We start from the raw sequence: 16,891 nt of genomic DNA, 5'->3' as shown, positions 1-16,891 counted from the left end.
TAACTAGTCATGCTAAATTTGTTTAAGAAAAAATATAATTACACTTTTGGCAGAAAGGAAAGACCAGAATAAAATCCATTATCCTGGTTCTTCTGCAATCAATGGAGGAAGGAATTTCAGAACTTCCCATGATTCACTCTCCCCTATTCATACAGCAGAATCTACACACACAGTTCATTCATCATATCTGTGATCTACTACCCTTCACAATTCAGTCCCTGATTCTTTGGAAATCTATCCACTACAATATGTATTTTCCACTTTCAATCCAAATGGTGGTTAGTCCTGGCCCGTAAACCAATAGCTTCCAAACGTTTTGCTGAACCTTGTCTAGTAGCGTGTATGAAATTATTTCTTCTGTCAAAATAACCTGTTATGCCATTGTTGTGAATGCTCTGATAATTCCCATCTAGAATTCTCTATTTTCTAAGTTTTATTTGCTTTCAATCATATTAGAAAGTGTGAAATTCCTTCTGCATGCAAACTGCTGATAAACATTAACACCTTCAGAGTTGGGAGACATTTCTTTTTTCTGCTGTAATCGTCACAAATAAACTCTTCGTTGTAGGCTGACATCTTTCTTTACTCACGACATCATGAACTTTCCCTATGAGGGCAAGGACACCCACGGAGCTTTCACCTGCAGGAACTGCAACTTCAGTGCCAGCCTTAACAAGCTGAAGGTACTCTCCGTGAACAAAGATTTCAACAACCTCCACAACTCCATCATCTGCTTGCTCCTGAACATCCGCTCCCTCCACAAACACACCACCGAACTCTGGGATTTGATCGAAACCGCCCAACCGGGCATCACCTTCCATACCAAGACCTGGACCAGCCCTACCTCAGGACCAGACATTGCCATAGTCATTCCCGGCGGATACAGCATCCTAAGGAGGGACCGGCCCTCCCGCCTGGGTGGAGGATTTGCCATCGTACACAAGTCCTCACTACATGTCAAGGCCATCACAGAAGAACAATGCACCACCATGGAACACCTTCACTTCCTGGTCCACTCAAACCACAACTCCTCCTTCCGCAGCACCCTGGTGTACAGGTCAGCCGGCCCCTGCCCAGCTTTCATAGATGACGTTGTAGACATCGCTACACCCCAGGCCCTGGCGTCAGATGACTACCTCCTCCTTGGCGACCTGAATTCCCTCAAGGACTGCGTCGATCCAAACACCACAGCTATACTCGACAACCTCACTACCCTCGGCCTCAGACAGCTGGTCTCCGCTCCCACACACATTGCAGGACACACACTGGACCCCATCTTCATCTCAAGCAACCGGATCACCGTCAACACCATCTCCACCACAGACTGGACCGACCACCGCTGCATACACTTCACAATCAGAGCACCTAGCAGCCTCACCCGCACCCCCAGGACCTCCCCACAGGAAATGGAACAAAATTACCAATGAGCAATTCACCTCATCGCTCGCCAAATCCCTCCCTCCTCCTTGTGATGATGCCAACACAGCAGCGCGCAATGTCAATGCATGCATCACTGAATGTGCCGAAACTCTAGCCCCCCCTCCGGGTGACATCGGCCAAAAGCATACCTAAGAAAGCCAGCTGGTTCATCACAGAACTTCAAGAATCAAAGCATACCCGCAGACATTTAGAGACACCACAGAGGAAACAGTCAGCACCATGAACAGCACCCACTCCGGAGCCCCCGCAGACCCCTGCCTGCACCACATATACATCAGAGCCAGCGCATCCATCGCCCGAGCTCCGGAACACAATCAACTTCTCCATCAACAATGGCACCTTCCCCAAGGACTGGAAACACGCCAAAAATAAGCCCTCTCCTGAAGAAACCTTCGGCCGACCCATCAGAACTAAAGAAATTTCAGCCCATCTCGCTGCTACCCTAACCCGCCAAAGTACTGGAGAAAGCAATCAATGTACAACTACGGAAGTTCAGCGAGGCCAACAACTCCCTGGACAGCTCCCAGTCTGGCTTCTGCAGCAACCAGAGCACGAAGACAGCCCTCCTGGCAGCCACCAACAACATCCGATTACTCCTAGACCATGGCCACACTGGAGCGCTCATACTCCTTGGCCTCTCAGCAGCTTTCAACACGGTCTCCCACAGCACTCTGTGCACCAGATTCCACAACATAGGAATCTGCGGATGAGTCCTAGAATGGATACACTCCTTCCTCTCTGGGAGGACGCAGAGGGTGAGACTCCCGCAATACACTTCCAGACCCACAGGAGTCAACTGCGGAGTCCCCCAAGGATCCTCACTGAGTCCAATACTGTTCAACGTATACACGGCCCCTCTCGCTGCCATCATCAGATGCCACGGTATGAACATCATGTTGTATGCAGATGACACAAAACTCATCATTTCCCTCACCAAAGACACGGCCAAATGGAACTTCCACTCAGGAATGGAAGCCGTCGCCACCTGGATGAGAGAAAGCAGCCTCAAGCTCAATTCTGACATGAATGAGCACATCATCTTTGGAAACTTCACCTCAGCTTGGGATGACCCATGGTGGCCGACATCCCTCAGCGCCCCTCCTGCACCGACTGAGCACGCCCGCAATCTAGGAATCATCCTCGACTCCTCCTTATCCATGACCTGCCAGGTAAACTCAGTCACCTCCTCCTGCTGGCACACAGTCCGCAAACTTTGGAAGATCTTCAGATGGATCCAAGCAGACTGTCGGAGGACAGTCACCCACGCCTTAGGCACTGGCAAGCTCGACTACGGCAATACCACCTAGGCCAGCACCTCAACTGCAAACATCAAAAAATTACAACTCATCTAGAACGCTGCCGCCAGACTCATTCTGGACCTCCCTTGCCGAAAACATATCTCCCAACACCTGAGGACCCTCTGTAGCGTAGGTTCTCATTATGGTAATGAGGCTACTGGATTTGGGCGGTATGATCACCTAGGTAGTGGGTACTTAGTACAATTCCACACCTGGTGACACTAGTCGGCCGAATCCTGGGTTTCCGGCTAACTAGCAGCACCCCATCTCTGACCGAGATGATAGTGGCAACCGAACTCATGGTAAGTTAGACTCCCCAGGGAATCGTGGTACATCAGCTCGCCTCCCGTTCTCTCAGTTACCAAGATCTCACTCAGGCAAATACAACAGAGGCAGAATATATTTAAATAAGCATTTATTAAAATATCTCATCTTAGATAAGAGCAGGTGCATAGCAATAACGAAGATAATGAAAAACAATAGGAGCAGGCATGTGACTAAAAATGTAAAACACAAGAACAGTCCTACCATGCTGTCCAAACAGAGGTGTGGATCTATAACCCCTCACCTACGCTAAGTATGAGCAGAGCATAATAAGCATAATCTGCCCTTCGGGTTTCCCTGTGGGAGAACATCGTCCCTCATACCTGAAGGAGAGGCCTGAGGTCTAGAGAGACACCGTCCCCATCCAGTTCAGGGCTCGGCCGTCTAAGCAAGTAGCTGTAGCGAAGCTTGCAGCAATCAGAATACAGTAGTGGTCATCTGGCTGGAATCTCCCTCTAACGTGTCTGGGACTATGGGGTGTTTTATAATTAAAACAGCTGGCATTCTAAGAAATGGTCCCCATGTATGAATGTGTTGTTTTCTGTGAATGCAGGAGACACAGCATACCAAGTTTGTCGGCAACCCTATCTGAGTCTAGTGAACTACATGTCCTACCAAGAACCCTATGCTTTCCTAGGCGAAAGGACAATAAGATAGAGAGAAATAAAACAGCACCGCAAATGAAGCTATTGCTAGAAAAACAAAGCGATGCCGTGTAAAACGTAATAGGGTGAAAGTGCACAGTGGCAGGCCTAGTTAGCTAAAACAACCTGTCTAAAACCTAAGTAAAATTAGGGGTGGTTCAAAGCTAATGTGAAAATAAGGTATACAAGGCCCTAACAACCAAGGTGTTAATTATGACAAGTTCAGTGAATACAAGCCATACAAAAGGACAGTTTTGAATACCACAACGTTGCACCGGGAACCAAATTCCAAAAGATAAACTCATTTTGGGCGTCACCAATTAGATCCAGGACAATGGAAGTCAGGAGACGGTCAACTTCGGCAGGTGACAAAATATCCAAGTCATGTCCAGGGAACCACAGAGCCTGAGCAACTTTTCTAAACTATTCTCAACATGATATATGTTGCTTTCTTCTTAGCCATCATTTTTGCTGTCACGTTAAATTAACATTAAAAAAATCTCCCTTGCGCTCACATGTTGCCAGGGGACGTGACCTGCCTTCAATGTTTATAGTGTCCCACCTAACTGCATGATGGATCGTAGCTGACTTTGTTCATGTTTCAGAAACAACGCATCACTCTGTACTATATCTACTGCAGAGGACACAATATTATTTAGGGTGTAAATGCAGTCGGACAAGGTGTTAATTCCATTATCTACGATGGCTAATGCTTTCCGTAAATTTCACTTGCTACCAGTCGACAAGCGAATCACCTTCAATATACTCACCCACAAGTACAAGGCCATACACAACGCAGGACCAGCCTAGCTGAACCACTGCTTCTCCTTCAACACCCCCGCCAGATCCCTCTGCTCTGCCCAGATGGCCCTGGTCACCATCCCTCGCCTCCGCAAAACCACAGCCGGAGGACGATCCTTCACCTACATTGCAGCAAAGAGCTAGAACAACCTCCCCCTGCACCTCAGACAAAGCCCGTCGCTCACCATATTCAGGAAGAAACTCACGACATGGCTCTTCGGCTGAGGCCCTCCCCTCCCCCAGCACCTTGATACCCTCACTGGTGAGTAGCCGTGCTTTACAAAAACTGATTGATTGATTTGATTGATAATATGGCTCTGTCCTCAAATGCAAATATGTGGAGTTAAGGTTAATATTTTAGGCTTTGATAGTTAAGGCTAAGGAGATGACAATGTTTCAAACTGTGATTGTTTCATTGAGACAGAATTAATGGCCATATCCCTATAAAAAACGCCTCATTTTTTGACAATTGATTAGAAGATGTATTTATGATGGAGATTATCACCAGAGGTCATGTTGATTTGCTGATTTCTGATGCAGACTCCACTCTCAATCAAAGAGCTACATTGGGAGGGCCATCCTAGACAGAAGCATGAGCATGTCCTCCCATGGCAGAAAGCTGACAAAGAAAAAGTCAGACCTGCAGTTTCAATAGGTATGCTGTGCTCTTCAGGGAGGGGTACTAACTAATGTTTTAGCCTACTATATTGGGGTAGGTTAGAAATAGCATTAGTGTTTAGGGTGCTATTTAATTTGCAAACAGTCTTAAAATTAATGTTCTCAATAATAGTAACATTTTTACGTACAATCGTATTCTCATTCTGTGTCGTTACTGTTTATTTTAGTCTTTTAAAACTACAAGTCCCAATTTCCTACTGCAATGTTTGAGTGTGTTTGTTGTCTGCAAGAACAACAAATTGTTGTAAGTACCACTGTGTCCCTGAATTTGTATACTGGGACTGCTGATAAGTAACCTGAAAACACTGCCTGTGCAAAAGAATAGCTTGGAGGATCTGTGATCATCTGGGCATCTCTAACTCTGTGTGCACTGAACAGAGTGCCCACACTGTTGGTTTAACATCCCACCCCTGCAGTTCTAAAGGAAACCTTTAGAATTCACATCACCATCCCTAATCAATGCATCTCATCTGAAGAAAGTAGTTCCAAGATCGCTGAAGAATCCATTATCATGCCCCATGTGAACAAATCAGCATCTGACTTGAGGGATTCTGTTATCTAAAGTAAAATCTCTGATTTCCTCTTCCCAGTAAGATCCTGAAAAAGGGAGTTATGGGACAACCACAAGACTGTCTGTAACCATGCTATATTATTCATGGTCATCAGTCTGGATTCAGGCCTATGACAGTCACATCATCTCTGGTCTTAGAAATCTTATACCCCTTAGAAAACAGAAAATTAGCTGCATACTTTTGAGCTTACAGCAGTTTATTATACCATAAGCAACACTGTTCCTGGAATCGGATGGATAGTCTGAAACCTCCTTGAAATGGACCAGAATCCTCCATGCCAATTACACCTGTCATATGTAATGTATTAGGTGAAGCTCCTGATATAGGATGACAACACCCAAGTTTATTTCCAGCTGAAAATTGATCTAAAACCAATCAGCATCTTAAAATTACAGGAAGGATGTGCCACATGCTCCTCTTGATAAAATAGAACGTCACATTGATTAACTGAACCAGCACTCAGCTAAAGTCATAATTAAGGTCATGGCATGAGGAGGAGCAGTCTTTAAAGCTCAAATATTCTTCTGTTCTTCCTCCTCCAACTTGTCTCAGCTCGTTCCACCTCTTCAGAAGTGAGAAGCTTTATAGTGCTTTTCATCTCCTCGATTCCACAGATAATGCAGTGTTAAAAGGCTTCAACTTTCAGTTTTGCAAAAGAGATTTCAAAATGAAGAAAAAAATTGAGGCAAGATACACTTAAATATCCTGAGGTATGCCCAAGAAAATAAATACACACATCTGGAAAAGTCTGAAAACTGACAGGATTCGGGTCACCTCAATTGAGCTTAATCCACATGTGATTGTGATTGAAGAACATTAGGTGGGGCTCCCTTTCACTGATTGGATTCACCTTCTCCCCTTTAGAAGTACTTTGTCTGGACCAATCCTAGTCCACTGATGTCACTGAGAGATAATGCATAACACTCTACAAAACTTCTGAATGAATGAATAAGTATTAATCCAGTAGAATGCATCTAGGGTGACAAGGTTGAATGATTTTCGTGCTTTGGATTCCACTAGTTATTTGCGCTTGATCATATCTGCCCAACACTAATGTCCAATAACAATCCACTAATGACCAATACCTATCAACAATTTTCCCCAAATAGTTATTGTATAGCTAACTCAGCTAACTCATTTGGGGCCAGATGTCCAAAACGTTTTAGCGGGCGCAAACTGTCTGATTTCGACCTCTAAAATGCTTTTTTGTTTGTACCAGGGCCAAGTTGCAATTCGGTAACTTGTTACCAAATTGCAATTCTGCATTGCAATTCAGTATTAGGAAGGGGCGTGTTAAGGTCTCCCTTCCTAAAACCGAATCACAGTGGTATGTTTGAATGTTTTGCAACCGAAATGCGGTTGCAAAACCTTTGCAGGTTACCACCAATTTCAAATTGGTGGTGACACAATTGCAAATGGCAAGGGACCCTTTTTCCTTTGTTAATTTCTGTCAGAGCATTCTTAGGAACGTGCATTGGTCCCACAGACGACTGCCTAATCTTAAAAAAATTAAAAGATTTAGTTTTATTTTCCTGTTTAAACGCATCCTGTTTTCTTTCAGGGAAAACGAGCTGCATTAAAAAAAAAAAGATTGCTTTATTGAAAAGCAATCACAGACATAGTGGTCTGCTGACCCCAGCAGGTCCCATCCCTGTGATTTTTGTGATTCCTAACGGGTCGCAAAGCAAGACCTACCTCTTGAATATTTATGAAAGAGGTCTACATGCAACCCACTGGGAATCTCAATAGACTTTCTTACATTTCAAATTGTGAGGCCTAATTGCGAGTCACAACAAACATATGTACATGTGCCCTAGATGGTGCTTCTTTGTTTGGAAAACAATATACATGGATTTTACATTCATACCTGAGGAAATCTGTACAGGCCTAACACACGAGCCATGACAATGGAGCATGATGACCCAGCATCTCCCATGATGCCCAGGAGCGGAAGGTGACGTTGACATCGAAAATTCGGAACAGGCTCTCCTTGACCGGTTAGTATCCACAGGACACCCTCAAGAGCCCGTCGCATCATGGCACAGGAGTCATAAATCCAGAAGCCCAGGGTAATGTTGGGCAGGAAGTCGGCATTGCTGTTGATCTCATCAATTGCAAACACCATAGCTTGCATAAACTGGTAATTCTGTAAACCAAACCTGGAACATACAAAAAGGGTTGTTTTTACAAAAAATCATTTAACTAGGTCTCTGGCAGATTACTTGTAAGTTTGAAAAATAGTTCACAAAATAAAACAGTAGGATGCATTTATTGAAGACATTTTGTACTAGTTTTAATAACATACTAGTGCCTTGAGAGTGGAGTATATGAACATTCCACTGCTAATGCTTTTAATAATGCACTTGTGGCTGAAGCTCTGAGACTCTACACTCTTTTGGTAATGTTTCTAAATCAGTACTTAACAAATCACCTCTTGTTAAACAGTCAAGATATCCTCACAGCCTTTCAGGGTATGCTCATTCTTAACCGGCACAAAATATGAGATTTAAGATCGACTATCATCTACAGTCCCTTTAATGGTCGCTGATCACTGAGCTGTAGTCTACTATCCTTATCTTTGATCCCCCTTAAACACTTCAAATGGATTTCAATGTGGAATAGCTATTGAGCAGTGTTCTCTTACTGAGAAAAATGAGTACACCCATAGGTCTTTGCTAAATATTTCAAGTGGTCAGCATCAATGATCTAGCCATGCAAAAGCCCTTCAAATATGTGGACAATGACAGACACTTTGAGGCATATTAACTGGTTTAAGGTTTGTCGGTGTGCACAATCCTTTCTGGGCATCAGCAAACTGTCTGATGGGGTGACTTGGTGCTAACTTGTGGGCAGTGCTTAATTTGTAATTAAAAAGGTGCCGGTGCTCAAAGCTCTCCTCTTAAATACGCGGCTGCTGCATGTAAAAGTGCGAGCACATAATACTGAGGCAGCATAATACGGAATCCACCTCGGGCCTCTTCAATCCATTTACAGCCACTCCCTACCCCTTCAGCTCACTCTTGCAGCTTCCTGCTTTCCCCCTCTCTGAGGTTTTTTCGTTTTTCTCTTCCTCCGTCTTTCCCACGTGTCTCTTGCTCACAGTAAATGCTTGAGAGAGAAAACTAAGCGTCGACCCTCAAAAATAAGTGCCGGTGTTCCGCACTGGAAACAACAAGCACAAATTAAGCACTGCTTGTGGGCCTCCTCATTAATATGTGTGTTACAACATGAATGATGTAGTATCATGTGAGTATAAATTACAGAACCCTTTTGGCTCCTGAAGAACTCTGTAGAGCTGTGACGTAAGTGTTAGAACGTGGAGAAGTGAATGCAAGTTTAGAATGTGGAGTTTGCGGATACACGCAGAAGAATAAAGACGTGGAGTACATAGCTCCATGTGTGGTGTATTCATTGGCAGGTACCCAGGGTGGGGAGGATGCTACAAATATCATACCACTTCTTAGCTTCTTCCTGCTCTATCAAAGAATCAGGCTTGTTGGTAGTGCTAAGGGAAGGGCTAAATGCAGCTAACATTGTCTCCAACCTCTCACTAACCAGCAGGTGGATATTGCAAGGGGATTGAGTAGGACTTTTTTTTAACCCTTTCCCTTCCAATGCCCACTTCTGTATGATTTAATTTCACACAGCTTTCTCATCTCCCGATGCCTCTCTGTCTAAAAGAAACATTAGAAAATAAAGGAGTTCTGTGTCTCTGCCCCAGAAAAAGAGCAGGATGTGTTTGGATATATATCTATATCTATATTTTTTAATTTAAACAGTGCATGACTCTTTTCTGTGGTATAGACAATAATGCTCTTTGCACTAATAAGGAGCCTCGTGTTTTTTTCCATTTTTTCATAATCTAAAACAAGCTACTGTATATCGCTTCTTTTTGGGCCACAAACACACAATTCTGTGTCCAGGCAAGTAGCCGGATATTTCTTGGACTTTTTTTCATTTGGCTAAGAAAAGATCTAAAAAGCATCCGTTTCCTATCTGTGACATAGACATGTGACAAATACCAGACAATGTTTGGATTTTTCTCAGACTAATGAAAAAATCCAAACAATACCTGCCACCTTGCTAGGCCACAGACACTCAGGGCCTGATTTAGATCTTGGCGGAGGGAATACTCCTCCACAAACGGGACAGATATACCGTCTGCCTTATCACGATCTCCATAGAATATCATGAGATCGTAATAAGGCGGACGGCATATCTGTCATAGTTGTGACGGAGTAGTCGCCTCCACCAAGACCTTCAGTTTTGTGCCCCAGCAAGGAACCAGAAGCTATTCGGCTTTTTTTTCTTATTCTAAGTTAAAAAACCAATGTGTCTGTCTCCATTCTGTGGCACAGGCATATGCGCCTCTATCCCAACAAGGAGCCAGAAGGTCTTTGGTTCATATTGTGTTAAAAAAGCCCATGATTCCTGTTAGACCTGCCATCCTTTGCGGGGTTTCCCCAGTCTTTTTGCCTCTGCCTCCTGTATTTTTGACTGTGTGCTGGATTTCGTTTTTGATAGTTTTGGCACTCTGGGCACTTTACCACTGCCGATCAGTGCTAAAGTGCAAAGTGCTCTCTGTGTAAATTGTGATTATGATTGGTTATCAATGATTGTCATATTAGATTAATTAGTAAGTCCCAAGTATAGTGCACTATGTATGCCCAGGGCCTGTAAATCAAATTCTATTAGTGGGTCTGCAGGACTGATTGTGCCACCCACATGAGTAGCTCTGTAATCATGTCTCAGACCTGCCACTGCAGTATGTGTGTGTGCAGTTGTAAACTCCCATATCGACCTGGCAAGTGTACCCACTTGCCAGGCCTAAACCTTCCCTTTTACTACATGTCAGGCACCCCTTAGGTAGGCCCCAGGCAGCCCCATGGGCAGGGTGCAGTGTATTGAAAAGGTAGGACATGTAGTGGTGTGTTTTATTCCCGTTTTCACTATTGCAAGGCCCGTCTCTCCCGAAGGTTAATATAGGGATTGGCTTGAAATATTTCTTAAAGATAATTTCCCACTGGGAGCAGATAGAGATATGGAGTTTAAACTGGCAGTTGGACCACCAAAAGAGCGGCGGTCCAACCACCAACGCAGCTTTGGCTGTCCAAGGACCGCCAAAATTGTAATGAGGCCCTTAATTTTTAAACATTCGTATCTCGACTTCTACTGATTGATTTTTGTCATTTTGGTCTTGTTTGACTCAGAATAACATTATCTATTTTGCTAAACTGGTGTGAAGTATTTTTGTTGTGTTTACATTGTGTTACTGTGGGTGTGTGTTGCACACAAAGTTTACACATTGCCTCTTAAATTAAGGCTGATTCCTCTACCAACTAGAGACCCAATTTCTAACAAGCATAATTTCAAAATGTTTTTGTAACAAACAGATCACAGAATTCCCCAAATTACAGGAATTGTGCAAGCACAATTTAAATTTTGCACAGGGCTATACATCATAAGTGGGGGTGGGCCTATTGGAACAGACAGGAACATGCCAAAACAGCACCGATTTGAAGTCAGCGTACTGTTCAATGTGGTCTCCACATGCTCAATGCTGTGGCCTATTCCTGTCCCGAGCAATAGGCCCACCTACACTTATGGGACAACCGCTTTATCAGAAGTAGTGATGGATCATTGACTGGAGGAACTTATGCAATTTGCCACAGATTCTGGATTTTTCTACCACAGTATATCGAAGCTAATATGTTTAAGGTATCCATGATGTCATATTTGCATGGCATTCAGCATAATTAAAGGTGATGGGAGTCATACAAGCCACTCTGGGGGCACAATAGATCCCTTAGATCAATAGTGCAGCTACATGCAAATGAGAAACCCACAAATAATTGATGTCAGGCCTCCAGAACTTTAGAGGCAACAGCCCCTTGCTCTGGGAAGTATGTTTGTCCATCTACAAAGAATTGAGCAAATCTGAATGCAAATATAAATACCTCCACATTTTGTATTATATTTCCAAACTGCACGGAGATATGGGGTTTGCACCTGTAGCACAAGTTTTCCAAACAACACAACACATAGGCCCATATGGACTACAGCTTTCTCCCATAGACACAAAATGGGCAAAACCTTTTGATATATCTGGCCCAGAGTTTGCATAGGTGCACAAGGAGACCGCAGAGGTACATCTGTTTAAAACACAGCTGTGGCTCGGAGGTGCACTGCGGCCCTGAATGGTTTAATGCAGCTCCAAAATGTGTTATTATGAGTTTCATGGGAGGCAGTCGGCACACTGTGATGGAGTGCAATGTTGGCAATCATGAATACGTGCTAGATGAGGCGCTGAAGCCATTGTCTGTAGTCTGGCATTTGCACAGTTCGACGCACTCTTGTTTCTGTCCATGTGATAAGCCTGTGGCAGAGGGGGCAATCTCAGATTCCACTACCCGCTCTTTTGACACCGCCAACCATATGCCTCGCTAAAAAACAAGCATTTGTAATGCAATATGTCTCGCATATTTAGAACAAGTTAATTGCCATCTTTTGACAACAGCGCCCAAGAGCAAAAACAAAAGAAAACATGAGTGGAAACTGAGAAAAGACGACTTGGAAAAATAAAAGCTAGCTTTAAAAAATAAAACTTTGCAATTTTGTTTGTCCTGCGGAGCACGTTTTTGCCAGTCACAGGCCTTCTGTTTGCGGGGCACTAAGAAGTTAAAAAGAACAAATCAGTTCCTTGATCACGTCGTGAGCAGCGGACAAGCACTAATTAAGTTGAAATCGATTAGTGCTTGATCCATGCTCCACACAGATGAATGAAAAAGATTCCAGGCGTACATTGGCGAACTACGAGGCTGTAAGGAAGAGTGCTACACAACCCAACCAATGGTCAGCGACAGGGCGGGGGGGTGAGCTTCGAGCCCATTACGGATCACAACAGAGTCTCGCAAGCGAGCCGCACGCACTCACAGGCTAGACCCTAAAAAGGTGGCGAGATATGCAGTGGTGTAACAAGAGTCCCCGCAGCACTCGCGGTGTGTGGGGGGGGGGGGGGGGAGAGGCGAGACGAAGAGGGCTCCCTTAGCACAGTACACTGTTCACGGGTGTCAGGCCCCTGACTGGGTCCAGTGGGGAAGGGCCCCCTCACGGTACTTTGCAAGGAGGGGGACCTCAAGTTTCCTTACACCACTGGACATATGAAACCGAACAACGCATTCAATTTCTGGAACTTCTAGTTAACTTACTTTTTTTTTTTGCTGCTAAAGTACAGCAAATGGCAGGATCAAATATTTTCTTCCAAGCGTTCACAAACAACAATAAATACATACATATACAAAAATGGAATGCAGGATCTGTTAATCATATGATAACATCCAAAAGAAGTCCAAGTGAATACTGAGATACCGAACATCAGCTCGAGTGGATGATGTTAAGAATGCCAGATTAGCTGCCGGGATGCAATCCCTCTGGTACAAAGGCAAATGTTTTGTTTGGAAAAAGTATGAGAAAATCTTCTACCTTCACCCGATTGCGATGACTACCCCTCCCCCATCTCCCTATATTTGCAAAATCTCCATCGTAGACTCCAGTTTGCCTGGAGAAACCTGCAATTCAAACTAGCGAGTGAATGACGTTTCGTAGCGCATAGAAGTGCCTCAAAGAAGTCCCAGTGTTAGCAAGTTTGAAATCGAGGCTCCCAAGTCAGTCTAACTGAGCTGGGATGAACTAGAAGAACAGCGCAGCCTAAACCAAGATGTATCTTGTCCACATGGGAACTGCAGCCAGGATTATATTTTTAACCAACAAATCCCATCTCTTGGTTTTCTTTTTGATTAGTTGAAACCATTTGTTTTCATGTGATCAGTCTAAAATCTAAAGTCCTCCTTAAACCTTCCTATGTTTTAAATGTTTTCTAACCCACTGATTATTTTAGCTGAAAGTGTAATTCTGAGCTGTGGTCCTAAAAGGCCAGTCTAAAAATGTTTGAAATAAAAGAGCTTGACACCTAAAATTATTAGAACTCTGAAAAGAAACCTGTAACAATCACTTCTGACATAATCAATAGCGAATTTCTGGTTACTTACAAAGTGACCTATCAGCACAGGCACATTCACTGAATGAAGGTCTAAATTACATGAGGCAAATCCTGAGCTGTGCAATCTTGCACCCACAATGCCAATGAACCACAAGGGCAAAAACCGCCCTGGACTTCAGGTATAAAGCCACAGCATAATTGTATCGGTTTTGTCCCAAAATGTGTGTATCCTGATTATCGACTACAGAATATCGCGCGACACTAATATCAGTCCAGAATCCAGCGGGCCAAAATATTGAAAGGCAAGCATGTATAGACTTTCTCTTCTTGTGCCATAAATATGTTACCAGACATAATATAACTCTTCAAGGTGCAGAGAAGTGGAATCGGAACTAGTGAATCTATACTTCCTCTATATGCACTTACCTTTCAATATTTTGTCCCTTGCTATTGTGTCCACGTTATCAGAGCCCCCACAATACTCTTGTTTCCTGTATCCCAGTGTGCAGTTATTTCATCAATATGACCCTGGTGTTCTCAAAGGGATGCACAATGACATAGATAAAAGACCGCTACTGGCATTGTCAAGGACATATTACAGATTTCTTTCAGTAAAGCCTTTATTTTTCAAGGGGAGCGTGAGCATCAAACCAAAGATCTTGGAAGAAGATTGTTTATGCAAAATATTTCACTCTTTAATCCACATAAAATGACCTCTTATTTGTTTGTTTATTTATTTGAGGGTTTTTATTAAGTGCTAGCAGCCACCCAATTAGTGTCGTTAATCAGCCAGTGGAGTGGGGGCAAATGTCTCACCTCGTATGTCTGAATAATAGGTATATTAGGTCGACAAACCAGTGGCGTAACAAAACTTGAGGGAGGTCCCCCTGCAAAGTACATGAAGGGTCCCCCCAGAATCTCTCAGGATCTCTCAGGCCAGGGTACTATTCTGAGGGGGCCCCCTGAAGCTCGCCCCCCACACACACTGCGGAGGCTGCAGGGGCCCTTGTTACGCCACTGTGACAAATGTGAGGAGGCAGCCTCATGGATTTTAGAGAGTAGTGGAGTGGTGTCTGCGCTCCCTTGAAGAGACTATGCATGTAGCACTTTACATGGAACCCGACATTACTTCGCGCCACTCTAGGAACTGAGGCTGGGGCACCTTAATCCGAAATACAAACTGAGGCACTGCTGTTTTTGCACACACTTAAAGCAGGGCTACAAATGAAAAGTATTGCATAGAAAGTATCTCTGCACCTGTTTCACCTTAGGGCCTTGTGGTAACAGCCTATGCGAATTTGGGTTTGTGAGCTATTTGTGCTAATTTTGTATTTTGCGAGCTATTTGTGCTAATTTTTTATTTTGCGAGCTATTTGTGCTAATTTTTTTTATTAGGTGGAAGAGTAAAACTGGTTTAATGACCAATTCTATCCGATTTTGATGCTCAGGCTAGAGATCGCAGCTATCACCAGACACTTATGTGAGAACAGCAGAAGAGCAGCTTTGGCTCCGCCCACGTATTGGGAGCAGGAGTACACGTTTTGATTGGGCACAATTTGTGTGCTTCCTCAAAGAGTGCCTCCTCTCCACACAGCAGTGATCATTTTGTTTATTTATCCAGCTGCAGGTAGTTGGACTATGAAGGACATACACATGCTATGAAATTGTCTTAGATAACCAGATAAGTTATGGTGGTGTCTTTCTTTAGCAGCAGCACATATGGGAGGAGGGCACTCATTAACAGACATGGAGTTTCAGGTGTGAAAGTGAAACTGTCACCTGACTTTATCAATCAATCAATCAAGTTTATTGTTTAAGCGTTCAACCTTACAACAGATAAAAAAAAAACTATTAATACATCAATATATACTGTATAAAAACATGAAACATATAAAATATGGTCAATAAGCGAGTTGTCAACCTATAGTATGTAATACTTATATGATCAGCATCTGCAAATCGACGCCCTGGTAAACGCTGTGTGTGCATAAGAGCAAGGAGAGGAGACACAAGCAGAGAAAGACCCTCCATAATAGCTATTCCAGATGAAAACAAGTAATTTGTACATCAATACATAATTCATAAAAACATATGAAATTCGGTTGAATAAGCGGGTTGGCAATGTATAGCTCGTAAGCAATAGCATTTAAATGGTCAGCAACTACAAATCAACATCCTGATAAAGGTGCACATGCGTAAGAGACTGCGGTGGAGACGCAAGCAGCAGGAGACCCTCCAGATTAGGCTGGATTCCTAATGCACCTAGGAGCTCTCGCAAGCATGGCCAAGGTGACCATAAATACGAAGAAGTGGTGTTAAGAACATACTCATCATCTGTTCTGAGACAAAAAGGTAATGTCAGTTTAAGAGAATTAGCTTCATAGTCTAAAAAGGAGCAAAAGCCATCTCCTGTGTGCTAGATCTTATTTTGTGCAGAGCAGCAGAAAGTGCAATAAGTCTTCCCCCCCTTTAGAATATAGCAATTGTGATAACATTTTTAAGTTCCCAGGAGCTGCAGACAGTGATCCTTATAACTCTAGCCATTATTATCAGTACAGTCTCTTATCTTACCTTTGGCATGCAATGGGCGCAGGTGAAGATGTGAAGGTCGTCTCCTGCAACTCTATGTCATCGTGCACCACAAAGATGCCACCAAGAATGATGTCTCCGTCTCTGGAGAGCCCTCTCACCTCCGCGGTGGGCAGCCGACACCTGGGGTCCACACTCAGGCAGGATGAGGCTGGAACCAGACAGTGGGGCAGCAGGTACAGCAGCATTTTCTGGGTGAAGAAGGGGTGTGTTTGCCTTCTACACAGTCTATTTTCCATGATCAAGGATGGACCACTTCCTTACAGTAGGGATGAAAGGGTGTCCTTGGGTGAAGGGCAAGGATTGTCCTACTGCACAGAGTTAGAAATAATTGATGGGGTTTGAAGATGTCCCTTCCTCTAGCCCTGCACTGTACTTTCAATAGAATTTCTGACAAAGCCACACTACGGATGGATAGGGAGCCCACCTTACATAAATCTTTAACTCTTGAAAACCTCACAGTCAACACGCTCAGCGTCACTGAGCCACACGAATGCCACCAAAAGTGGTGGGTGCCAGGGTGCCCCTGGAAGCATCAAATACGGC

The 16,891-nt window shown here is 43.8% G+C and overlaps 1 protein-coding gene across 1 annotated transcript in view; it reads right to left on the bottom strand.

The window, feature by feature from the left end:
• The window catches only part of LOC138267204 (extracellular calcium-sensing receptor-like), a 39,517-nt gene extending 22,933 nt beyond the window's left edge, over window positions 1–16,584 (bottom strand). The window contains exons 1-2 of the mRNA XM_069216058.1: window positions 16,328–16,584; window positions 7,625–7,916 (exon numbers count right to left, since the gene is read on the bottom strand). Of these exons, the coding sequence (XP_069072159.1) occupies window positions 7,625–7,916; window positions 16,328–16,584 (549 nt within the window). The remainder of the gene's footprint in view (window positions 1–7,624; window positions 7,917–16,327) is intronic.
• Window positions 16,585–16,891: the final 307 nt, after the last annotated feature.

This window comes from Pleurodeles waltl, chromosome 12 (genome assembly GCF_031143425.1).
Source record: "Pleurodeles waltl isolate 20211129_DDA chromosome 12, aPleWal1.hap1.20221129, whole genome shotgun sequence".
NCBI classification, from domain to species: Eukaryota; Metazoa; Chordata; class Amphibia; order Caudata; family Salamandridae; genus Pleurodeles; species Pleurodeles waltl.
The sequence above is the reverse complement of the archived record's forward strand: the minus strand, read 5'-3'. Positions and strand labels throughout refer to the sequence as shown.